This window comes from Anastrepha ludens, chromosome 5 (genome assembly GCF_028408465.1).
Source record: "Anastrepha ludens isolate Willacy chromosome 5, idAnaLude1.1, whole genome shotgun sequence".
Taxonomy (NCBI): domain Eukaryota; kingdom Metazoa; phylum Arthropoda; class Insecta; order Diptera; family Tephritidae; genus Anastrepha; species Anastrepha ludens.
The window spans coordinates 89,082,183-89,108,838 of NC_071501.1; the positions used below are offsets into that span (position 1 = coordinate 89,082,183).

The 26,656-nt window shown below is 37.2% G+C and overlaps 1 protein-coding gene across 3 annotated transcripts in view; it reads left to right on the forward strand.

Annotated features, from left to right (window-relative positions):
* LOC128865371 (protein bowel) overlaps positions 1-22,407 on the forward strand; it is a 50,386-nt gene extending 27,979 nt beyond the window's left edge. For 2 of the 3 annotated variants that reach the window (XM_054105674.1, XM_054105677.1), the window contains exons 2-3: positions 13,876-14,814; positions 18,326-22,407. In XM_054105674.1, coding sequence (XP_053961649.1) covers positions 13,955-14,814; positions 18,326-20,117 — 2,652 coding nt within the window. In that variant the 5' untranslated portion in view covers positions 13,876-13,954 and the 3' untranslated portion in view covers positions 20,118-22,407. Of the gene's footprint in view, positions 1-13,244; positions 13,690-13,875; positions 14,815-18,325 lie in introns of those variants that run through there. The other variant, XM_054105676.1, reaches the window with a different exon arrangement.
* The last annotated feature ends 4,249 nt before the right edge of the window (positions 22,408-26,656 follow it).

Consider the following 26,656-nt stretch of genomic DNA (forward strand, 5'->3'; position numbering starts at 1 on the left):
TTGCAAATTTCAAGATTGCAAGATTCAAAAATATTTCACCATTTCACAGTAGCATCAGCAGCTCTATGTGATGATAATTTCATTGTCACCGATGAATAAATATAAATATGTACATATTTTCCAAATGTGGATATGGCTTCAAAAAAAAAAAATTTTAAATTTAAAAAAAATCGAACAAAAAATCAAATTAAAACAAAAAAAAAGCAAAATAATTTTATCCGTTGATAGTCGATAAATAGTTGCTTTCAACGCGAAAAAAAATTAACATCGAATTCATAAAAATTCAATTGACCATAAATATTGGACTTAATATACGATTCACGATGGACAGCAACTGGCATAATAATCCGATCACCGATCAAATCAAAAGTTAGTCATAAAATGAGCACAACTTTCATTTTTTTCTATACAATTAATTTCTTCAAAGTATTGTCCATTGCTAGCCATAGCTTTCATTCAACTCTCAGATAATTGTTGATATTTCTTTCACTTTTATGTAGAAGAAAAATAGAAAAATTAAACTGCAGGTCCCTCCATTTTTCCATTAAATCAACAGGACGCACAACACAAATAGGAGAAGGAGCTCGGTCAAACACCCTAAAAGGGTTGTAAGCGTCAATTATAGTATATATAAGTACGTATATATGTATATATATATTCCAATGACTTCGAATTAAATGTACATTTTGCACAGACTTCATGAAACATTACATGGCTTTTATGTAATCGATGAAGTGAGGCAAATTTAAATTTCTTTGAAAGAACTGCAAAAGTGATTACCTCTGCTTCGACACGAGAGTGCTGATCGCTTGCAAATCGTCTCATATGATATAATGCAAAAGGAGAACGCTCATCGTAGACCGCATACATTAATGCGCAGAGCGCAACTATGTTTTCATTTATACCAGAGTATAATGATACAGAGTGTCTCAGGTAGCAATGAAACTCATTTTCAGTATGCAGATGCGGTAGTTAAATGTAGTTAAATAGCAATTAAATTTTTTTTTCCTTAATTCTGTCTCAATTTTCAGACTTGGTAGTTAAATAATAATTTTTTTCAATTTTTTTGACTTGATTTTGATTCATTCTGCAAAAAATATTTTCCAAAAATGAAAATAAAGAAACTTTAAATGTTTGAAGTACGCTGCCTATGATTCAATTATTAAAGGTTTGCTCACTTGTGACATTGGAATTTTAACACTCCCTTATAGAAGGCCGAAGAAAGTGGAAAAATTAAATACCTTTTTGGGAAAAATGGTAGCAAAAATGTTTTATTTTTACTTAAACTATAAAGGGTACAAACGGAAATTGCCAGGAATCATATTGAAAAAAAAGGTTATTAAGTTAAACCCAGATTGATATTTTGTGAATTAGTTTTTAAATTGAAAACTAATCATGAAGTTGGGAAGTTTTGCTAATATGACGCTATTATATTATATTACCTAACCATTATGTCCCTATTGAAAGCCTTTCAGAGGAAAATCGAACTCATCATAAATTTAGTTGACTAACAACAAGCTGTGAATATACTCACGCCTTGCTTTACTATGCTATGCCCACGTACGCTTGGAGTTTTGACACCTCTTGACAAACTACCCCGGGTATAGAACACAAAATGATAGATAATGTTGTTTGTAATAGCTGAGGCTCCTCGACAGGCAATGGCACATCTCCGAGTGTATTCCTGCCATCAAAAAACTCCTCATAATCTCTCTCCATCTGCCATCAGGAGGCTGTGATTAATTACGTATTGCTAAATGGGATCTTGTTGGTAGCTTATGTATCTTTAAAGTAACCTAGGAAATAGGTCCCCAACCTGTATTTGAAAAGCATCGGATTAAAATTGTCAAAACGTCCATCTTTCACGTTGATTCCCCTAAAAAGATGCTCCATGATATCCTGATCGATATACAGAGCAAGTGCTTATACACACTTTTGAATACGAAATGTTTTTCCTACGAATTTTACTTTTCTTGCACTTTTGCTAAAAATTTCTAGAGTTAGCAAACCAGTGTCTTGCTAAGGGAGCCGATTTGTCAAGAGGAAATGAGAAAGCTGCTTAATGAGCATGATTCAATAATAAAAGGTTTGCTCAGTAAGCAGCTTTCTCATTCCCTCTTGACAAATCGGCTTCCTTAGCAAGACACTGGGTTGTTAGCTCTAGACATTTTTCTAAAAGTGGAGGAAAAGTAAAATTTGTAGAAAAAACATTTCATTTTCAAAATGGACTGCTTACGAGCAACAACTCGCTCAAGAGTTTTCATCGGTATGTTCAGGACTATGGTAGTATGGAATACATGCCGCTTAAGTCAGGACATGATTGAGTATTTAACGCAATCCAGATCGAGATGGAGAATTTACCAAGCTTTATTTCTTATGATGTGGTGATTTAAACGGAACTCATGTTTTGTAAAGAGCTAGCGTTTGGTAAAGAGTTACATTAGGGAGAATTATTGAATAGTCCCGACGCAATCGATTACATTGCAGATCTCATTATAAAAAAGTTGGCAGAACTTGTTTCCAATGAGCCCACCTTCCTATGGATGGATGAAGTGTCCAGAGGAGGCTTAGAAAAGCACAGTACCAGTATGAAAGAGCTTCTCATAAAAAAACATCTACCGGAATCGGCTTAAAACTGTAGGGCCTTCCAATTGTGGAATGCGCGCTACAAATAGGAGAAGGATCTCGGCAAAACACCTAACAGAACTGTACGTGCCAATTATTTATTTATTTTTAACAAAATAGTTTCATATTGGCGAAACTTCGCAATTGGTTTTAAATTTAAAAATTAATTCACAAAATAAAATCTTGGATTATGTGAAATAATTTCTTGTTTTAATATTAGACTTGGCAATTTCCGCTAATCACTTCTATCTATACTATTATTGACATTCAAATATTAATTGAAATTTATTTTTTAAACGGTTCGCAGTTTGTTTCCATTTAAGTAACAAAATACTATTTTGCTACCATTTTTACCAAAAAGGATTTAATTTTTTCCTTTTTATGCACCTTCTTAAATACAACCTTTTGGAAGGGAGTGTTAAAATTCGAATGCCACCAGTGAGCAAACCTTTTATTATTCAATCATGGACGCTGCCTAGCACAAAATATATTTTCAAATTCAAAAAATATTTTTAGAAATAAGAATAAAGAAACTTTAAATGTTTAATGTACGCTGTCTGGTATACTTTGCTATTGCACATCATTTATATGACACCCTTGTAGCGGGAACATTAGAAAATCAAGAGTAATTTAACAGAGAAGACTACTTAATATTAACTCTATAGTACTAATGTTAGCCGATTCGACTAGCATAGCTTACATTATTTTTAATAGCACAGTTTTTCTCTCACTTTGCCGATCGCTTTCAAGCATCGTGCACTCTCAGTTTACTATGTTTTCATACAACAATGCAGTAAAATCATGTATGTATAATGTCATATAATACGTTATTGCATGCAGAAAGTGTTGTTATTTTGTAGTTATGAAACTCGTGCAAGTTAATTTGACTAATAATTAACATTCATGTAACTTTCAAGCTTTTTTTGGCAGCATTTAGTTCTGGAGATAGAGGCAGAGAGCTGCTGTTTGTGCTTCTGTTTTCTCAATATGAAGAAATGAGTTTCAAAACAGCTTAAGGGGGGAAGCTGGTCTAGAATTTTGAAAAAATCGAAAAATTTTTTTTTGTCTTAAAAGGTGCTTTAGGGTCTTAGAAATAATATACCAAATGAGGGATGCCAGCAAAAATGTCTAAATGCCCAAATTTTTCATTCGACGGCAGTGCCTCGCAGGTATGCCCCGAACGCTACTTACAACTTTAAACGCGTTTTTCTCGAAATCACTTTTTTTAAACTGGCCGAAGACATAACTCGAACAAATCTTTACCGATTCTTACGAAATTTTGACAATACATTCGAAATACCTGAAATACCTTTCTCCGGAGACGTACGTAGGATTTTTTATTTATATTACATAGTTTTTTTTTTAATCAACAATTTTATGTCGTTCTTTATAGTGAAAATTGTAACTTTTTGTTCAAACGTGCACCATTTCGCGAAAAATCAAAATATCGAAAAAATCCTACGTACGTCTCTTTCTGTTGTTATATAGAAACTAAAAAAATTTTATTTTTTGATCCAGGACAAAAATTAAGGAGTTTACGTCTTCGGCAATGGACCCACTAGAAAAAAAGGCGCCTTAGGAGAACTGCTGGACAGCGGCCATTTTGAAATTAATTCAGACGAAAAATTTTGTATTTGTACCATGAAAGCTATATTATTAAACCTATTTCACAGATTTTCGATTGATTCCTTTGTTGAGTCAAAATAAATTCATAAAATATGCCCATTTTTTGCGCTCTAGACCAGCTTCCCCCCTTAACAGACGATTTTATAGAAACAAACCACGGAATGTTCAAGCCTATGTACATATATGTGAGTGCAATAGAAGCATAAAAGCGTATATGGCGAGCACAATGTTGAGATCTGCAAGCATTGCTCTTAAAGGGAGATATGTGTTATTTTTTAAGTGCTATATATTTTACATGTTTTTTTTATAATGAAATTTATGATTGAGACATTTTTTTTATTTACGCGTTTACTTATTTTTTACACTTGATCTCAAAAAAATTATCTCACAAAAGTGAATTTTTAGAGTTGAAGTAATAACAGAATGGCAAAGCCTTTACTTTATTATAGTTAGAACAAATAAAAATAAAAATATTAGTTTGGGGAATAGGAAATTCATTATTTTCTCGGTAGATGTCTGTAGTGATCGATACTTTACGAGACATCAATTTAAAGTTTATGCTCGTAGTCGAGGCAACATTTCACACTAAACAATTATTTCGTTGTTTGTTCCATTCAGTTGTGGGTTACAGAGTGTTAACAATGGAAGTCTACAAAGAGAAAATTCGGTACATTTTAAACTTTTTCTTTGATGAAGCCGAAAATGCAAGCCAGGCCGCTGAAATTGTGATGGGTGTTTATGGTGCTGATACAGCAGCAACTAATTACGTGAAATTTTGGTTTCGTCGGCTCCGTTCAGGCATTTTTGATGTTAAAGAAAATGTCAATAAAGACGAAAATGTCAATAAAGACGAAAATGTCAATCAAATCACAGAAATAATCGAAGTTGACCGACATGTTAGTAGTCGTAGCATCGCACAGGAGCTAAAGATCCACCATAAAACCATTTGCGTCGCCCAGCAGCTAAATATCCGCCATAAAACAGTTTTAAACCATTTGGGCAAAATTTATACCCAAAAATAATAGATTTGTTTTTCCTCAAACTAATATAGGGTGAGCCATGTAAAATTTGCTTTTTGAATCGGCTATAAAAAAAAAACAAAAAATTTTTTTTTTAAACTTTTTTTTATTTTGAAGATTGAACATTGTAATTTATGAATGAAAAATAATATCGTTCAAATGACTGCCACGACTGGCTTTACAGTAGGCCATTCGATCAACCCAATTTTTAAGCACATTTTCGATTGTTTGGGCTCCAATTTCATGAATGGCAACTTCGATTTCGTGTTTTAAAGCATCAATCGTCTCTGGATGGTTCGCATAGCATTTGTCCTTAACGGCTCTCCACAAAAAATAGTCCAACGGGCTTAAATCACAGATCCGAGGCGGCCAATTGATATCGGAATTCAAAAACGGTAGCCAAAAGTTCGAGTGTAACTTTGGCAGTGTGGCAAGTTGCACCGTTCTGTTGAAACCAAATGTCGTCCTTGTCATCCTCTTCAATTTTTGGAAACAAAAACTCGTTCAGCATATCACGGTAACGCTCGCCATTTACTGTAACCGCGGAAGAAGAAGACTCACCACTTTGGAAATAGGTTTTCAATATTTCCCAATTTTGTTCAAGCGTATAGCGTCCCATTTCGTAAATGTCAAACCTTTAAGTAAATTATGAACACATTTGACATGTGATTTGTGTTACCATTCTCAAAAAAATAGGTGGTTCAAAAAGCAAACGCTGTATGGCCCACCCTGTATAACTAAGACCCCAAGAACCCACTAGATCCTTAATCGCGCCCTTATTAATCATTTTGGCAAACACGAAAGCAAGACTTTCAGAGAACCTTTGCCTCGAACCCGCTATGGCCCTTGAATCACTGTCTCAACTTCTGCCTCATAAATATAATAAAACGGCCTTACATTGTGGCGTCTAACACGCATTTTTTTAGGTGTGAGGACTTTACTATGTACTTACATAATTGCCAACTCATTCACTTACTCGCCAGGGACGATAAAATTTAAACTGGCTTACTGACTTTCTTGCCATTGGCATCGCTTGCCTAAGCCTCATTAAAAAAAGCGATACAAATACCCACATGAGCATATCTGAACATACATACAATATACACATACATACATACATATGTATGTGGTGATAAATTCTTCATGTCCACGTACATTTAGATACTTTTGTATGTACATACAAACAAATTTCAACGTAGATATGTTTTAAAGTGGCGTTTTTGTCAACGTTGTCACATTTAAGCTTCCAGCTGATAAGCATCGCAACGCAAGCGTTCTTATTTAAATACTTCGTCTTTGCATTATTTTGATTAAAAAAAATAAAATAAAATAAAATAAAAAAGAACTAAAATGAAAAATATTTTATCTGCCATCGACCACCGCGTTCTACACACGTTTTTTTTTTTCCTTATCCATTTAAGAAAGTCTTTTCGCCGCGCTCCATGCAGCATATGGATGCGAGTACGTGAGCTATGGGCATGCATGTATGTTAATGTTTACTTAAGCCAAAAAACAAAAACAAAAAAAATCGTCATCAATGGTATTTGTTGCCTCGAAGGGGTTACTATGTTTTTTTTTGTCTTAAAGGTATTTTTTGTTATGCTGCTCGCTATAACTTGTATAGCCTACCAACACGCATACACCTACATGCATACATACATACGTATGTGTATGCATAGGTGTGTTTTTTCTTCAGCATCTTACTTTTTGATTACTTTTTGTTTTAGCCGCATTGTTGCAACCTTCAGTTGCGGCACTCACGGCACTTAACCACCGAAATGAAAAAAAAAAAATGCATACATTCACACACACGAAAATTCCAATGTCCACCAGCCGCTGGCATTTGTGTTTCGAAAACAAAAACAAAAAAGAGAGCCAAGAAAATAAAGGTCCAATATCTGTGCAGCAGCAAAGTCTGTGGCGTTGGTGACCATTACCCCGCAACCAGCAGCCAACAGTTGGACATTCTAGCATAAAAGTGCTCGATGGGCTTAGTTATGAGTTGACTTTGAGAGCGAAGGAGGTTACCAATGCTAGGTGAAATAATAACTTTTTGTTCGTTTTGCTTTTTTGAAAATTTAAAATTTTGATTAACTAAAAGTATTCGGTACAGAAAATTAGCAGAAAAATTGCATTGAAGGAAAGGATCTAAGATTTCAATGTGTTTATATTTTCATGCTAGTCGTGTTCCTAAACCCGTTTTGAATAGTCAACAAAGTTTAATACCAGAAAAATCCAGCCGATTTGTCTTATCGATTGAACGAGGAAAAGTGGCCCCCACACCTGTCCTTGCAGTGTTTGGGAAAATTCAAGAATACATATAAAAATAATAACAATATATTAGGTTGGGGAATAAGTTCGTAGCGTTTCTAGCGAAGACTTTTATTCAAACAAAAAACAATAATTATATCAATAAATCAATCAATTATATATTCGCCGTTGCTGTCTACAACCTCGACCAATTCGATGATGCTGTTCCGCCGATAATCGCCTGGTCTGATGTCAAAGAAGTTATTGAGCCAGGTTTTAAGGACCTCTTTGTTAACGAAGTTTTGACAGGAACCGGAAAAGATGGTAATCGTTCGGTTCAAGGTCCGGAGAATACGGCGGGGGCTGGACGAGTTCTTGTAGTGCGGCTTTGACGACTTGTGCGACATGGGATCTGGCGTTGTCGTGAAGGAGTATGTTTCGTCTTTTCAGTCGAATAGCCTCATTCACGCGGTATAGCTGAGAAATGTAGAGCTCCTTGTTGACTATGACATTCTTTTCGAGTATTTCCCAGAGCACCATGCCCTCCCAGTCCCTCCAAACACATTCTTTGGATGAAGATCCGGCTTGACACTCAGCCTTGGGGTATCTCCTGGAGCCACCCACTCCTTAATTTGCTTCATATTGATGTAAAAGCACCATTTCTCATTTACCGTGACGATTCGATACAAAAAACGATGTTTATGACGGCATGTTGCTCGATGGAGGGCGAGATGATGAGAAGAAATTTAAAGGCGACTTTCTTTGTTTTTTCGTTGAGCTCGTGAGGCACCCGGGCTCTCAATTTTTCGGTAAATCCTATTGAATGAAGGTTATGTTGAATCGTTTTACGATCGCAGTTCATTTTGTCTACCAATTAACGAGTTCATTCATTAATAATTCTTTATCAAATTCAGAAGGCCTTCCGCTACGGTTCGTGTCATCGACGTCAAAATCGCCATTTCTGAACTTTGATATGATTTATTTTCATGTTGTTGACTCGCCTACGACACCTTCTGCATTCACGTCGCAAAAAAAAACCTCGATGAAAAGCATAGAAGAGCAGATGTCGAAAATGTTGATTTTTGCCTCCTGGGTATTCCATTTCTAAGACTCAAAACTAATATAATAAAAAATTAAATAACTCAAAAATACAATTAACATAGTTTTGTAGAACAAAAAGAGTTCTATCGAATGAATACTTACCTTTTGCCGAACAGCAAACAAATAAGAAGAAGAAGAAAATATAAAAACGATAGGAACTTATTGCCCAACCCAATACACATGCGAATGTATAAGGAGTCAAACACGACCCTCTTTCTATCAGAGGTCACTTGCCAAAGTCGACAACTTTTCACAAAATTAGCCTTCCATTATTAGTGAAATCCAATTGACAAGCAGTGAAAAAATCTGACAGATGGCAGATGGTAGACGACGCTTGATCTCTGCCACTCTTTGAAAACAAATAAATTGTCAGATAGTACTCGCGAATAATTTTTTTTCAAAGCGAGTACGATCTGAGAATATATTCATTTTATTTATATGAAAACTCGTCCTTTCCATTAATGGATGAAGGCTTAGCAGATAGAGATCTTGTCATAGGACCACCTTGTCTGACATATACGAATTTATAAGGAGGCAAACCCGACCCAGGTGCCACTTTCCATAGCCGACAACTTAAAATTATCTGCCATTCAATTATTAGTGAAATTCAATTGACAAGCAGTAGGAAAATCTGACAGATGGCAGATGACAGATGACAGATGCCGCTTGAGCTACACCACTCTTTGAAAACGAGCAAATTATCAGATAGTATTCATCTTCTTCGTCTCATTTTATCTCATCCCCGTTGGCCTATAGGGTGTCGTTTTTTAGTACTCGCTTTTTATCAAAGTCCACTTTTTATTTATCTAAAAAACTCCTCTTTTTCATTAATTAATGAAGGTCAGTTAACAGGTAGAGATCTCGTCATAGGACCACCTTATCCACATTCATTGTAAATCTAGAAACAATTTCTAGCTGGGTATAATCTCGTATGGATGCACACATATCCACACAGCTGTAATCAAAAACTGTACGTACGTACAACTACAACATAGTCGAGCGTATAAACAAACAAACAGTGCAATTGACCGCCAGCCGCAAAGATGGCTAACTGGTGAAGCAGACAAAAGCGTACGTACGTGTGATTATATGACGAGCCGACAAGACAAATATCCATTCACTTCATTGAAGCTCTCACGCACCGCAAGTAAATGTTTAAATAAAAAAATTAACCCGTTCGAAGAAAAAATGTAAGCGACAGAGATTATTTGTGCAATTTTGAGAAACAAAAAAACAAGACTTTAAAGATTTAAACACAGGACGTATTTAGGAGGTATTTGCCTGCCTATTATGAGTGCCTCTAAGCCCACCTGAGCTCTATTTGCAACTAAAACCTAGAGAAGTCTTCATTTGAGGAATCAAGAAAGGGCAGAATTTGAAACAAAGATTCAGTGAATTGACTTACAGATTTTTCAAAGTTGAATGGAATGGTTAGAGAAGGTGATGTATTTTTCTCTCCATCAACTACCACTTTAATCTGCCGTGTATTTCAGTTGGTGACTGCGAAAAAAAAATGTGGACTCGCTAGGATAATATCCTTCAATGAGGTTAACATTTATTGTGATAACCAAGCAAGGATGTTAGATTTACAAGATTTGCTCTTTAACTATGGTGAAAAAAAAAAATTCTGAGAGGAACTTTGGCTGCCACGTCACAAGGCAGACTCGACAGCCGAATTCTCCATGATAATTTCACGTGTATTCACACACTCGTCCAATCATTCGTTGTTCAGATGGCCAAGAAGTAATGTGAAAGGAGCTGATTTATCTTTTTCATATATCACCAACACATCACAAGCGACGTCAGTCCATTAGTTGATTCTGTCGTACCCGCATTTCAAAAGAAGCCAAGTCCCTCTCCACCTGAACTTTCTAACGCAGAGCAGGCCTCCAGTTGGTACCGCATTGAATATTTACAGATCCATTTCCATTCGAAGGAGGATCCGTATGTAGCAGTCCATGCAATTGGGAAAAGTGCCTGATCGCCATTTACTTGGGAGTGACCTAGACGATTCTTCTGCATACGGTTCAAGCAACTTACAACATCCGGGCTTCGCCGAAGTTACAAGGGCGGGCTAATGTGAGAAGGCGAATCAATCTAGGATATCTGGTTGTGTGGTGGGTTTGGGTAACGCCACATAAAAATGCTTCCCCAATGAAAAACACTGTGTCATACTAAGCTATAAAAAAAGACTTATTAGAGAGGAGGGAAAGGATACACTATTTACCGGAGTATCCGGCGCCACGAAGAATCCCAAATTGAAGCCTGGTAGAGGCGGTAGGCTTCTCAGTGGACTTTCATATCGATTGATCGAATCGATTTTTAGACCTAGTGAGCAACTACCAGTGAGTAGTAAATGCCATTTGGGGACTTGTAGAATATCCCTAACTTCGCAAGGGCACTGCCGTCCTAAGAATACCAGTAATAGTAGTGTCATTCATTTGGGTGCCTGGACATTGTGGTATTACAGCTGGCTGGTAAACTGGTTAATGGAGGCTTTGTAAGCATTCCACTAGCCCCTGAACTCTTTCTAGTTGTCAATTCTGCATCGATTCAGCTATGGATTGACAACTTCATGAGGTCTACCCATAAAAAACGTTGATCTGAGTTCCTGCAGAGTAGTTAAATGCTTTGTGAAAGAACTAAATAAGAAACTATTAACCTTTCATCTAAAACTTAGTAGGAAGGACCTGAGTGTACCGGTGGGTGTAATTACAAGGTACAATGTCTGTGGTCAGCATATGGCTACCATGGGAAACATTGACGAACCAAAATGCCTATCCTGCCGTGGGAATGAGGACACTGCAGAGCATTTTCTCGGTTGCTGTCCGTCGTTTGCTAGATTCAGACTTCGGTTGTTGGTGTGCTATGTATTAAGTATGGATAAGGTTCATACTCTTCCTTTTTCGGATCGCTCCAGATTCATCAATGAATCCAAAAGATTCGCGGAAGAGTGTACTCAAACCAATTTTTCAGTCTTACCATCCATAATTTATCTATTCAGTCCATCTACTCCTTTCACTGTAATCAATCCGAGTGTTGTACAATGGACTTCCTGACTGAGTACTATGACCTGTCCAACCCTCCACAAATCTAATCTAAGCTCTCTATCAAGCATGTTGGCTGGAATGATTTATGGAGACTCTGGCCCGCTCATAAGTTCGCTTTTTAATCGTTCCACTATTAAACAAGTGCTCGTCGACTGTACAGAATTTTTCTTTTTTCTTCGAGTCTCGCAAGGTTGGATGATTTGTAGTCATTAAGTAGTTTGCCATATTGCTAGTTCCATGGCGTAGCTTAAAAGTAACCATCCTGGTTACCGTAACATCTTGATCTAGATGTCTATGTAGTATTCCAGCCCATTGCTGCCGTGTTGGTATTCCTGCTCTGTCTCTACTCGCTTATTGCAAAAATTATTGCCTAATAACCGCTGCAGATTAGGTTAGGTTAAGTTATACTAACTGGCCGAAGCCATGCAGAGTCCATTTTGCTCCATAGCGAAACCAGACTAGAATTCTTTTTTTTATCCGCTATAAATAGTCTCCAAAAAAGAAAAGTTTAAGTGAGTATGAAATCAGCTGTTAGGTTAAATTAGATTTAGCAGCCACATCGCACATAGAGACAGTAGTGCCACTTAGACCACGAAATGTGTCCCTTGTGAGCCACAGGGGCTGGGCGGCATTTCCCTTTCCATATTGAACCATCCTGAGCTTTTGACAACTCGTTAAAGGTTATTTATACCTAATTATCTATAGTCATCAAGAAGTAGGATCTTAAATATCGGTTCCTGCTTCTGGCTAAAGCCGGGCATGTGCAAAAAAAGAGGAAATAATGGAATAACGGAGATTTAGGAATAACAAGGGATCTTCGTCGGTACGATGATCTTCGTGCGGTAATTGGATGACCACCAGTTTCGTCGTAAAGCGGATGCATGTCTAGCCAATCCCCATATGGAGCTTCCCTCTTACTTCGTGTTGAGTTGGTCCCCAAGATATGGGGGTCAAACCACCACTTAAGCCTCATCCCCGCGGCAAGAAGACCAACATGATGAGGAAATCAGCTTTTCATAGGAGAAAAAATTGGATCAACTTTGCTGTGGACTGTCACATTGAAGACCATTTCCAGCTGGGCAGTTTAGAATGTTATTTGAAGTATTTAGTACGTATCTGTTTGTGCTTGTGTTTGTGCAACGCTGTTGGTGGTAATATGATAACAGAAAAGGCCTCACTAACAGTCTTGCATAGTGAAAATACAAATGAAAAATAGCCGTGGCTGTAGCAGCTTTAACCGTTGAGAAATTCTTCGTCAGTGTCGAGGTAACGGCAACATTTTTAACTGTGCGCTAGCATTCTTACACGGCTGGGTCGGAATACAATGCCGATGATTATAGCTGCCGCTATTACTGCTGCTGGCTGTGCCGCAACAATCTGTTTTTGATTAGCTTTGCTAAAGATGATGGAAATTATTGAGGCTGATGATGAGATAAATGAATGATAGTGTGGGGATGGGAGGAGTCTGAAAGTTGTTCTGTTTTTTTTTTTTTGCTTAACGCAATCCAGACATTCGTTTGTTGATACACTTCATATTTTGTTTTTGTTTACAACTGCGTTTTGGTTTCAACAAACAACAACAAAAATACTATTCACTATAACCGCAAACTCAGCGGAATTAGAGAGAAATTTTAAAGTTCGCCAATAAAGGAAAACGAAAAGCAAAAATCGCAAGCAAACAAAAATTTTGCCAATTCAGCAGCATAAAAAAATTTCAGATGTCTGCTGCATTTGGTTAGCGAGTATTTCCAAGCTATTTGCCAACTCACAGCGCGTACCACAGTTAGTCGCGTTGTTATTTAGAAGCTCAGACAACGACAAAAAAGTGTTTGCTGAATATCAAAGCCATAAACTGCGGCTTATCGCTGCTGTTTGAGAAAAAAATACATTTTTTACAATTATATTTGCATGCGAAAAGTAACAGCGCGCAGTTTATTGCACCGTCATTTAGATAAATATTAGAGATTGCGCATTTCGCCACCGCTCGACGCGCTTATCGCCGCGCCAACCGACACCAGGTATATCCAGGCAACAGGCCATAACGCAAAGCAGTAGGCCATAGCGAGCGGCATGGAAATACTGTGTAGACACAAACGCGCCGCTTATCAGGTGCATCGACCGCCTACTGCCATTTGAGTTAAACGCGTATTTTCTTTTATTTCTGCAACTAATTGTGTTTCTTTTTCTCTTAATTTTCATTTCAGTAACAAATTAGCCATGTCAATGTCACGACAGTGAGCTCGCCAACGCTACACATTCGTGATCGTCAAGCGCGGCACCGAAATGCCTACCGAGAATACATTGCTGGAGGAACGCGCTGGCGGTGGACCGATTTCCATGGTACGCCCTACGCGGCTGGAACAATTTTTGCAGGCGCCTGGTGCTGGTGGCGCGGCCGAACAACGTAGCGCTTCCAGCGGTCGTGTACCGAGCAGCGCTGCGGCAGCTGCTGCAGCTGCAGCAGCTTATGAAACGCAACTCGCCTATCAACATCATCTGGTAGCGGCCGGCTTGATGGGTGCTGCCGGTGGTGCCGCGAACGCACAAGCTGCGCATTCTGCCTTCGTACCAGTGCTACCATCGCGCAATGCTTTGCGCGCGCCGGGCGCTGCCGCCATTTACGGTGGCATGCTGGATGCCGAGGTGGCGAAGGAGGCGAGCAAGCGCCATGGCAGCAATTCCAATTTTGAAATTATCTCCATGATGGCGGACAAACGCAAGGAGTTGGCTTTGCGGGAAGCGGCTGCCGCAGCAATGTTAATGCAACGACCACCTGGACAGGGACCGCCACCGGGCGTGCCCACTGCTGTTATGTATCCACCACCACCGCCATATCTAGGCGGTCCCGGACCATCACCGACTGGCGCCGGCACTTTCGCCTTTCCATCGGCAGCCGCAGCGGCGGCACTCTTCCCTGCTGGGCTGCCGCCAACTATGCACGCCGGTTTGGATCGCCGTTTATTGCGCGCACCGGGACGCGCATCGCGTCCGAAGAAACAGTTCATTTGCAAATTCTGTAATCGTCAATTTACCAAGTCCTACAATCTGCTCATACACGAGCGCACACATACCGACGAGCGGCCGTACTCGTGCGACATCTGCGGCAAAGCGTTTCGCCGGCAGGATCATTTGCGCGATCACAGGTGAGTTGCGTTTTGTACGTTGCTATTTAGCTTTATTTTTTTTTAAGTTGCTTCACTTTTTTTATGTGCTTGTCTTTTTTATATTTTTGTTTTATGTTGAACATTCATCATAAACTGTCAACCGCAAAGAAAACAAATCGGTGCGCAGTACGTGATTGTCTCACAAACGACGCAATCAAGTTGCTTTCGTACAAAGAATGAGACGTTAAAATAAAATAAAAACGTATAAATACTCATTAAGCACAGCGCGGTTTGGCGTAATGCAGCGCGCAGCGGCAAGGGTATACCGCAAACCCTACGCAACCGCAAAACCGCCGTTGCAAACAACAAAGTGCATTCAAGCAAAAAACAAAAAACAAGAAAAGGACTGAAAAATGACCAGCCCAGCCAGTAAGACATTTATCTTACGGAAGACCACAGCCAGTAATCAGTCGGCGCGGGCGCTCGGGTGTGGCGTGTCATGTTTCCCGCGCGCAGAACCTGTTTCCACTTTGCCATAAACGCAATTTTTTCTTGCTACTTCTCGTTTTTTCTGCCATTAGACTGTCGGCTGCTGCTTAAAACTATTTGGCAAGCAATCGCCGCGATATGCCAGTCATTTTAAGGTGGCTAATGCGAGGCGTTCCACAGCGGCGCTGAAATAGTGACTGCAGCCATGGCCGTGGTGGCTGTAATGGTGGCGCTGAAGCGATTCTATTTACGTACCAGGCAATCGTCTACTAGTTTTTGGATTGCCGTGCGCTGCCTGATCGAGTAGCATTCATCACTTTTGAGTACGTTTTTTTTTGATGTACATATATTCAGAGTCGATTTGAGTGCGCCTCGTGGGCCGAGCTTTTCGTTTGAAAGACTCTTGTGAAGTCTTCGCGCTGATGTCTTCGTGCCAATGTTCACTGACTTTACTGCCGAAATATTCCTAATAAATTCAAAAAATATGGAGAAAAATTTAGACCAAGTTCCCACATCCAACTTCTGTTAGAAATTTTTGATACTTTGCTTTACAAAGAAAATAGCCAACAAAATTTTTTCCAATGCGGCCTACCAATCCCTATCAGACCTCTGATAACTTCTAGGGGGAAATCTATACCGAAGCTTGCACCTCTGTCTCCACTGACAATTCCAAGATTGAATCGGGAGACGGAGCAGAGATTTTCTCCAAATCAGCCAATTTATGTATTCTGAATATTGCTAGTGTTTTTCAGGCAGATCCTGCAGGCCTGCAAAATGCTTAGAGAAGGTGGGACCAAGAGAGATATTAACATTTTTTTCTATAGCCAAGTCGCGATCAAGACTCTGACGATGCCATGGTGCAGAACCAAATTAGTAAACTGCTCTATCTCTCGGGCGCGCAGGTAAGACTTCTCTGATCTGGGTTCGGGGACATAGGAACATAGGGAGAAAGGAAATTGCGGATGAATTTACCAGGAAGGGGTCGATTGAATTGGTCTCAGAGAACTCCCACCCGGTCATCGGCATAGCCCAAACTGTTTTTGAAGGGGAATTGCACAACGTATTCCTTAGGAAGGCGCAGAAAAGATGGAGCTCCATTTCTTCATGTGGTATTTCGAAAACCCTATGGCCCCAGTACAATACATGGAGGACTCAAAAAGTCGTATGGATTCCATGCCATTCAATTTGCGAACTTGTAGCTGTGTTTACCGCTCAGTGAACGATCGGCACACACGCAGAAAAGCTAGGGTTACCATTTAACCCCCATTGCAGAAGCTGTGAGGACCTTTCAGAGCAGGAGACTGTTGTGACTTTCTCTGTAAATGTCCGAGTTGGCAACCAGACGATTATGGCCACTGTGTACTCCTTTCTTCGACAGCCTGGGTCAGTGCGCCAACTTAAATCCCATCAATCTTCTCCATTACATCAATAGCTCTGGCTGGCTGGGGATATCTGCCTGTTAGAGGTCGCATAATGGTATCAAAACGGCGCTTTAGTGCTCCTTGATAAGTGCCAGAGTGGTACTTCAACCATTTCACCTACCTACCTACTGTCTTCAAGGTCAGTCTTATATAGGTTCCGGGGCATAGAGATATTGAAGAAAATTGCAAGGCCGTTGAACTAGCCAGAAAGGGTGCAAATCTTCCACTGCTTGAAAACTGAAGTAATATTGGAATTCCAGTGGCAACTTGCAAATTACGAATTAAAAGAAAGCCAATAGGTCATGCAGAGAAGAAAGTGCTTACATATGTATGTTACAAGCAGGCTAACTTGGTCGCAAATAGATAAGAAAAGGTTAGGATAATTGCTCAACCTCTCAAGAGAGAACATCTCGAAGGTGGTGGCTTGTGTCACACACCGATCATTGGCTGTTAGGTGGACACTCTTCTAGGCTAGGAGTATTTTCGCATCAGTACCGCAGAGGAAGAGACAGAAACAGTAACACACTTTCTCTGTAATTGTCCAGCCTTAGCTGCAAGTGCGGATAACTAGGAAAATATTCTTTTGACTCTTTAACGGAACTATCCGGTGTTGGGATGAAACCTCTCCTACGCTTCACAAGAGCGTCTAAATGATGCCATGATGAATAAACACTGAGCTTTTCATATTAAACAGTGGTTCTGTAACGAACATGGGCTAAGTGAGTTGGACATTCTAAACCGACCGCCACAAAAACCTAACCTAACCTAAGACTGCAATGGATTTTTTTTATTTTTGTTGGCAGAGGTAGGGTTCAAAATGCCTTCGCATTTACAGCGACCGTCGTCTACTGCGTCGAGTGTCCACTAAAGCAATACCTCTTCTCCTTCTGAGGAGACTCCCTTCCCGGGACTACTTTCTGTATTACTTCGGGAGGGCCCAGAACGGCATCCATAAAGGACCATTTCTATTCACCCATGTCTGGGTCCACCATATTTGTAGCCAGCTTTCATGTTATAGGCTCTCCTTCTTGCGTATTTATCGGTGCAGCTTCGCTTAGTTGAATTGTGTCGAGGTCTATCTTTTACCCCGTAGGAGGTTATCGATGTATTTCTTTACCGCGTTCCAGCTGTCCTTGCGTTCGAGCATTTTACCGATTATGTTGCTCGGTGCGGTCAAACTGCTTCCTTAGAGCATCTCTTTCCGGGAGCCATCAGTCACAACTACAACAAGTCCAGCAGGCATCGAACTATATTATTTTGAGATAATCAAATAATCGTAAATTATAGTTTGATTAAATAATTTTACCAACGCTCAGTCCAATAGATCACCGGGGTAGTCAGTACGCTACGCAGGCGCGTCCACTAAGATTACCAGCGCCTTTGCTTTGCGCATCGAGGTGCCCACAAAGCCACATTTAATGAGCAGTGCCGCGAACAACTAAAAGCGAAACACAGCGCAATTATGCAGGCCTACGTGCATACATATTAATTTCCAACTCTTTCACACAATTCTGTTCATTTTTTTGTTTTCGTTTTTTGTTATTATTGCTGTTATTTATATAACTCGCTTGAAGGCTTACTTATAAACATTTATCTTTTTTTCTCCTTCTCCCTCTTTCCCATTTCCCCCACGCACACAGATACATTCACTCCAAGGAGAAGCCATTTAAATGCACCGAATGCGGCAAAGGTTTCTGCCAGTCGCGCACGCTGGCCGTCCACAAGATACTCCACATGGAGGAGTCGCCACACAAGTGTCCCGTTTGCAGTCGCAGCTTCAATCAGCGCTCCAATTTGAAAACGCACCTGCTCACGCATACCGACCACAAGCCATACGAGTGCTCTTCTTGTGGCAAAGTCTTCCGTCGTAATTGTGATCTGCGTCGTCATGCGCTAACTCACGCCGTCGGCGATGTGCCCTCCGAATATGTAGATGTGGGCGAGGAGGATGAGGGCCGACATTTGAGTGGTGATGAAGAGGATACCCTATTGGAAGTCGATTCACCGCGGCAATCGCCAATACATCGTTTGCAAAGCAACTCACCAACTCAAGAGCTGGGAAGCGCGACGGATGCTGAGAAGGCGAGTGAAAACGCGCGCGCAGCTGCACGTATGCGCCTCAAGCGCAAGGCCTGCTACGATGCGGAATTGTCAGATGAATCCGAAGAAGAGCTGGATGAAGATGACGAGCTGGATGAAGCCGAGCTGGAGGATGCCGAGCTTGATGATGAAGATGAAGTGGAAACGGCGCGTAACAACTTGAATGAAGGTTTGTTGGAACCAAGACCCACCGGGCAGGGTGTAACACACTGTCATCATGAAGGCGGTGAGACGTACACAATGCGACCGTCACACGAGACGCGTGACTCAAATGACCCCACACATGCCGCTGGCTCGCCGCACGCCTTATGCGCGCCACCACCCGGCTCCGTTTTCATGCCGTCATCCTCACCGAGCGCACGCTACAATCCAATGCGTGCATTGCCTGGTGCCGGCGAATCTATACATTCACCCTCAACATCCAATGGACCCGAGCCTTACATACCAATGTTGCACGTACGCAGAGATCTCCATCCCAAAGCGCTGCTGCTGGCAGGTATTGAAATGAAGAGCGCCAATTTATTGCCACCAAATGTGATGATAGCAACAAATGTGACGGCGCAAACTACATCAACACAACCACCACACCCACCACAACCAACGGCTGCACCGCCAATCGCCCTTCCGCCTGGACTAACAAGCGCTGGTACACACACGTCGTCGGGCGCGCAACCGACTGGCGTGCCACCACCACCCTTGCCGCCACTTGTCGAACCAGGGAAGAATTTACAACAGCCCTTGCATTCGCCGCTCGAATCAATGCCCAGTTTTCTTGGCTCGATACCAATACGCAAACGTATTGTCGGACTCGAACAAATGGCGGATGCGCAACGCGCCTACAACGTGACAACAAACACCGGACTGATGGCGCTCAATATGACACGTACGCATGTCGCAATGAAAGTCGCTACCCACCCACCGCAGCCGCCGCCGCCGCCACCGCACAAGCAATCGCCGCATGCTTTACCACCCAGCAATGCGTATTTGGTCAATCAGTCGACTCTATTGGGAGCGAAGCTTTTGCGTGGTGACGGTGCTGGCACGAATTTAATTGCAGATGTGTCAACGCACATGACTAGAGAGACGGGCGGCACGCCAGGTGGAGCGGCAGCACATATGCCGAGTGTTAGCAGTGAGCGTCATTTCTTGTTGCCGCCGAACACAGTGGACTTGAATACCCCTGAGTCGTTGGCTGGTAGTGGAGGCGCGCGTTCCATAATACCACCAGCGCCTACAACAATAACAATGCAACAACAACAACAACAACAGCAGCAGCCGCCGCCGCCAACGAGGCGCACTGGCTTTAGCATAGAGGATATAATGCGGCGCTGAGGCTAAGCTCTGTTGGTTGAGAGGCTGCGCGCTTAACGCGTGGCGGCGGTTTATTTTTCCTATGATTTGCCCACTTTTTTGCATTTCTCTACGCTTTGAAATGCTTACGCTAAGAAAATGAATATATTCGCTATTAATTGATTTAAAATATGTTAGTTTAAGATTATATTTCAAGTGCCTTCTCATGTAACTGTGTATGTACTCACATACATATATAGATATTTTAGTGCCCAAAGCCAATCTACTGCATACACACACGCACTCTATACATATTTATAAGTATGACCTCTGATTTTTTAAGTTATATGCGCGTACTTTGATTTTTGTTTACAGTTAAGTGCTTCTAGTTGTAGTTATTTGCATTCAATGAACCTTTTTTTAAAGTAAACTGCATACAATTTTGGATATAATTTAAATAATAGGCACACACACACTTACGTACATATGAGGACATGCGTGCATGCACTTAGTTTAGAATCGTGTAAATATAATTAAGTACAACCGTATGTATGTATAACCACTTGCCGGGCACTTAGTGCTATAAACGGTTCTCAATATTATAAATATACGCGTACATTTTACAACAACTGACAAAGGACAGCTCAATATTTGTTAAAAATGTGAGCTGAGTGAACGACGTAAAGCCTTAAATAATTTAAATTATAACAAAGGTGAATATGCAGGTGAATTGATATGACAGTGGATCTCACAAAACATAGAGAATAAAACAACAAAAAGTCTACAGAGCATTCGAGCTTTTTTCGCCCTCAGTAAAGTTGGGCGCCTGCTGTGTATGAATGACTTTTCACATATTATTATGCTTTCTAGCAAGTTGGGCCCATTTCCAAATGCATTCTATGGGAGTAAAAAAATGTGTATGCGCTTGAGAATGCTAAGCATCTCTTTGTTATTTAATTAAAAAATAAAACAAAAAACAAAAAACAAAAAATGTATCTAATATCCACGCAGTCTATAACTATTCTGAGAGAGATACTGCATGCGAAACAGAGAGCTTCGCGAAGAGCGCTTAGCTAACACTTAATCTAACATTTCTCTGCTAGCACTTCTATAGCAATGTAAGGTTACAGACAGAGTGGAAGCGAAGCCGAAGACACAATCGAAGCCCACGACAGTCAGTTCTATGTAATCGGAACGATTCGGATTTATATACGGTTAAGGACTGGCACTTCAACAGCATTCTCCTTACATGTATGGGAAATGTTTATGCTGTCACAACAACAAGAACGAATTGCTTGCGTTGCGGCAAACTGGCGAGTGTTCATAGAGGAAGACTCGCACGATGTAGTAACTATTAAAATGGATTCGTCTTCAGATGGAGCAAATATTAATTGTTAAAACAGCAAAGCCAGAACATCACAGAAACATTCAAACTATAAAGCAACGCTACTTGTGACTACCGCCAACGCTACTGAAATGTGGTTATTTTTAAGGAGTGAACATTTTAACAAAAGCAAGTAGCAGACTTGAATTGGTTTCACCTAGTTTGTCATGAAGTTTCATTAGGCACGGCTTGAGTAAATGAGTTCAACTTTACAAAGCGAACTCAAAAAATAACAGGTAGACCAAATCTTTAATTCCACAAATAATTTCGGAAACACCCCTAGCTTGACCAGACTTAAAAGAAGTCACAGGTTTTCTTAACGTCTTTTAAATCACTTTCTAGTTCCAAACTTTGTCTCTTAGATAACAGAAGAGCTCAGATTGCCAATGTTCATGGGACGACTGTTAGATTTCGTCAAAAAAAAGTATTGTAACTTAGCTTTATTTAAAACATTTATTAAAAACAAAAACTTGAAAGAAAAAGCCGTGTTGCTGGAAAGACACCTAAAACTTCAAAATTAATAATAATTTTCTATCGCATAGAAATTTAATGAAAATTGAGACCAACTTCGAAGTAGGAGACGCTTTCTTCTTCTTCTTCTTGCTGATGCACACATTTTTGCTCTCTCATAAGTTTGTTAAACTCTCGGTCCTGAAACAATCGACCCGGATTCGATTATTTTGGTTCTCGGGGGGAGTGTTTTTTACCTTTGTTAAGAATTGTTTTGGTAATACATTTTTAAAATTTGTTATTAAAAGTTATTTTTTTCTTTAAATTGTATGAGATCCACAGTATACATAAAAATTTAAGAATTCATGAAGTTTTAAGACTTAAGTAAACCGCATGCGTCAGAATATTAAATAAGTAAAACAGCCATAATTTATAAAATCATTAATATAATAATAATTAAATGAAAATTAAAAGCATTTTTTGGTTATTTTGTTTTTTTTTTTTCTTTTCGGTGAAATAATCGGACAAAAAGTTATGCTTATAAAAAATCAGCGAAGTCAATTAATTCTTATATGGCTTTTAAAAATCGATATATAAAAGGTTTGCCGCTGTACTTATTGGAAAATAACTTGTAAATTCTGTGGGAAAATTTTAAAACTCCGTTATTAGCAAAGCTTCCGAAACATTTCTAAAGTATTACTCAATGTTAAATTAAAATCTGTTAATTAATAATAAAATATTCAAATAAAACAATGCAGTAATTACAAATTATTTAATCTTGAGAACAGATAACTAAAAAATAATAGTGAAAAAGTGAAATTAAATGTAAAACAAATAAAATAAAATATTACAAAATAAATAAATAAAGTTAAAGCAAATATGATAAAACAAATTTAATAAAAAGTAAGATAAATAATGAAACAACGGAAAATAATAAACAAAAATTATATAAAAGAATTAATTAAAATAAATTAATACCAAATAAAATGAATTAAAAAAATAAGAAAAAAATAATTAAAAAAATGTGAACGAAATATGAAATGACTAAAATGAAATAATGTGGAATAAAAAATTTAAATTTATATAAAATCAACTAAATTAAATAATATAAAAATACGTGGAATAAAAATAACAAACAAAACTGGATAAAATTAACTAAAATAAAATAAAATCCAGCAAAAAATTTAAAGTAAATTAAAAAAATAACATCGAAATAAAAAGAAAAAAAAATTACAAAAATTTGTGATAAAATATAAAATTAAATATAATAAATCAACATGAAGAAGAAAATAAAACACAAAGACAAAATTATATTAAAAAAAAATAGATAAAATAAAATAATAATATCAAATAAAAATAAGTGAAAAAAAAACAAATTAAAATGAAATAAAGAAATCAAAAAAGGAAATCAAAAATGAAACGAAATAAAAAAAAAATAAATTTAAAAATTTAGAAATGAAATTTAATATTAAATAAAATACATAAAATAAAATAAAATTAAAAAACCATAAAAATAAAAAAAGCAGTCAAAACTATGAAACGAAGTACAATATAATAAAACAATGAAGTAAAAAATAACCAAAAATAAAAATTATACAATATAAAAAAAAAATTAAATGAACCAAAATAAAATACAATAAAGTGATGCGCAATAAAAAATAAATAATTGAAAAAAGCAAAATTACGAAAAAAACTAAATAAAATGAAATACAACACAAAAAAGCTAATTTAGATAAAGCAAAATTAAATTGAATTAATTAAAATAAGAAGCAATGAGAAAATAACACCATGAAATAAAAAATAAATGAAAGAAACTCAGTGAAAATAATTAATTAAATTTAATTAAATATTAAATAATAAATTGAATATTAAATAGAATGAAGTAAAAAATAAAATAAATAAGGAATTTAATTTCAATAGGTAATTTTAATAAAATGAACTGAAATAAGATAGAAAAAAATTTAATAAAATAAACTAAAGCAAAATATCAACAACAACAAATAAATAAAACAAAATATAATAAAGAGATGTGAAATAAAAAAATAGAAATCATATAAAAAATTAGACAAAATAACTTATAACAAAAATTTTATGAAATAAAAAAAATGAAACTACAATGGGAAAATAACAAACTGAAAGAAAAAATAGAAAAAAGAAAATCAGTTAAAAATAATAAAATCAATCACTTATATTAAAGGGGCAGATACCTGCAAACGGCCATATTTTCCCTGATTTTCATTAAAATTATTTAAAATGAAGAAGTCAATATACTTTTTTCAAAATTGGCATACAGTTTATTTATACATTAAAATAATGTAAAATACATTTTTTTTTTTTAAATTTTAATTATTTAAAATGGCGGATGTACACTCAATTCTTCCAGGAAGGTCGCAGCGGGGCTTCTCAATCGGCGGCCATTGTAGCATCGGCGTCAGTGATCTAAATACAAAATCTGTTTGTTTATAAATGTCATAATTTCTATATGAATTAAATAAAAAAGAAGGGGAAAAATCGCAGAATAAAATACTTAAAAAAAAATGAATTTTGAGGAGAATTTTCCTCTATTTTTGCTAAGAAAAAATTATTTTTTCGAAAAATTTTCGAAAACTTGAAACACATAGAAATTAATATCATAAAAATTATGTGTGCAAAATTTCGGGGAGATCGGCCAATAACTTTTCGAGTTATCGTGTACGCCAATTAGAAAAATATAGTTTTGAGAAAAACGCGTCTAAAGTTTGAATATAACGTAACTATAGCTCGCCCAGCGCTCGAACGCAAATAATAGAGTCGTCACGGTTGACGATCCATAATATAAGAAATACTTAAATTTACGTTCTAGAAATTGCTTGACATATTCTCAAAGGATTATATTAACATTTTCTGAAAAACAAATAAAACGAACTAAAGGATAAATAAAACACCAGTTGAAAAAATAAAAGAAATAAAAAATATAATTTAAATAATTTATTTTAATAAACTGAACTGAAATAAAACACAACAAAAAACTTAAGTAAATAAACTAAATCAAATAAGCTTGAAAAAATAAATCAAAACAATAAACCGAAACATAATAAAGAGACGTGAAATAAAAAATAAATAAAACTCATATAAAATATTAGAGAAAACAATAATAAAAATATAACAAAAAATTAAATTAAATAAAACTAAATAAAATAAAAAAGAACAAACTACAATGACAAAATATCATCATGAAATAAAAAAAAATAAATAAATACGTGAAAAATATAATTTAAGTAATTAATTTCAATAAATAAACTGAAATGTTGTGTTTTATTTTGACATTGTGTTTTACTGATACACAACATAACCTTTGAAGCAAGCATATTTTTTTCGCTGTCGATGGACTTGGTTCACTTGAGAGGCCCCAACATTTTCGACGCATAGGGTTATCATAATAGATCCATTTTTCGTCATCAGTGACGACGCGATGCAGAACACCTTTTATTTTCTGCCGTTCAAGAAGCATCTCCCATCGTCACCAAACGTCTCTCGATATCCCTCTCCTTCAATTGATGTGGTATCCAGTTATCTACTTTCTGGGCCATTCCCATCGCGTGCAAACATTTACCGATGGTTGATCTGTCAGCATCCAACTCCTTAGACATATCATCGAGGGTTCGACATGCGTCTTCATCCAATAATTCTTGTAGTTGAGTATCTTCGATTTTTTCGGTGCCCCTTCGCGATTATTCGCCTTATCACTCACGTCGAAATTGCCACTTTGTAAGCGTCGAAACCACTTTTTCCAAGTTGTGTGAAAAATTGAATTAAATAATCTAAATCAAATTCACATGAAAAAATAAATCAAATAAAAAACAAATATAATAAAGAGACGTGAAATAAAAACCAAATGAAAATCGTATAAAAAGTTCGATAAAATAAAATATCACAAGAAAAGCCGTAAGTAAATAAAACTAAATTACACTAAACAAAAAAGAAATAAAAACATTTGATTAAATAACATGAAACTAAATAAAGTACAGCAAAAATATTAAATAAACTAAAAGCAAATAGTAAATACAAAAGAATAGTTAAAAAAATGAATAAAGTAACGTCAAATACGAAAGAAAAAATAGCTGAAATAAATACAACAAAATAAATTACCGAAATGCAAAAAACAAACATAAAAACTTGAAAAATTAACGCAGTTATATTAAAAATAAATAAAAAACACCATTTGCAGTTATATTATAAACTTAAACAAATATATATAAATAATTTAAATGAAAAAATATATGCAACATAAATAGGTACGAATAAATAAAAATACGAAATTCTGAATAAAATTTTAAATTTTCAATAAAAATATCAAATAAAATAATTCAAAAATGTATTTACAATGAGCTTTAATACGGAAAAGAAATATAAATTATATAAAAAAGTAGGAAAAGTTAGAACAAATAAGGAAACAAAAAAATTTATAAAATTTGACATAGCAACTTTAAATAAATAAAAGCAAACTCCTAATTTTAAAAATATGCATTAAATTATTTTCTAAGGAGCTAAGATTGTATTAAGAAATCTAAATAAAAAAACTGAATTTTAAGTTTCTTAAAAGGCGGACTACCTTTAATTGCTTACAACTACTTATATACATATTTACTTATACATGTGCGTGTGTACTTAAGTTTCCGAAAGCCTTTAGAAAATATTTTATCTTACTTAAATTAAGCATTCCATGTGTCTTCCTCTAAGTAGCCCTTAAGAATTTCTGATGAAATAT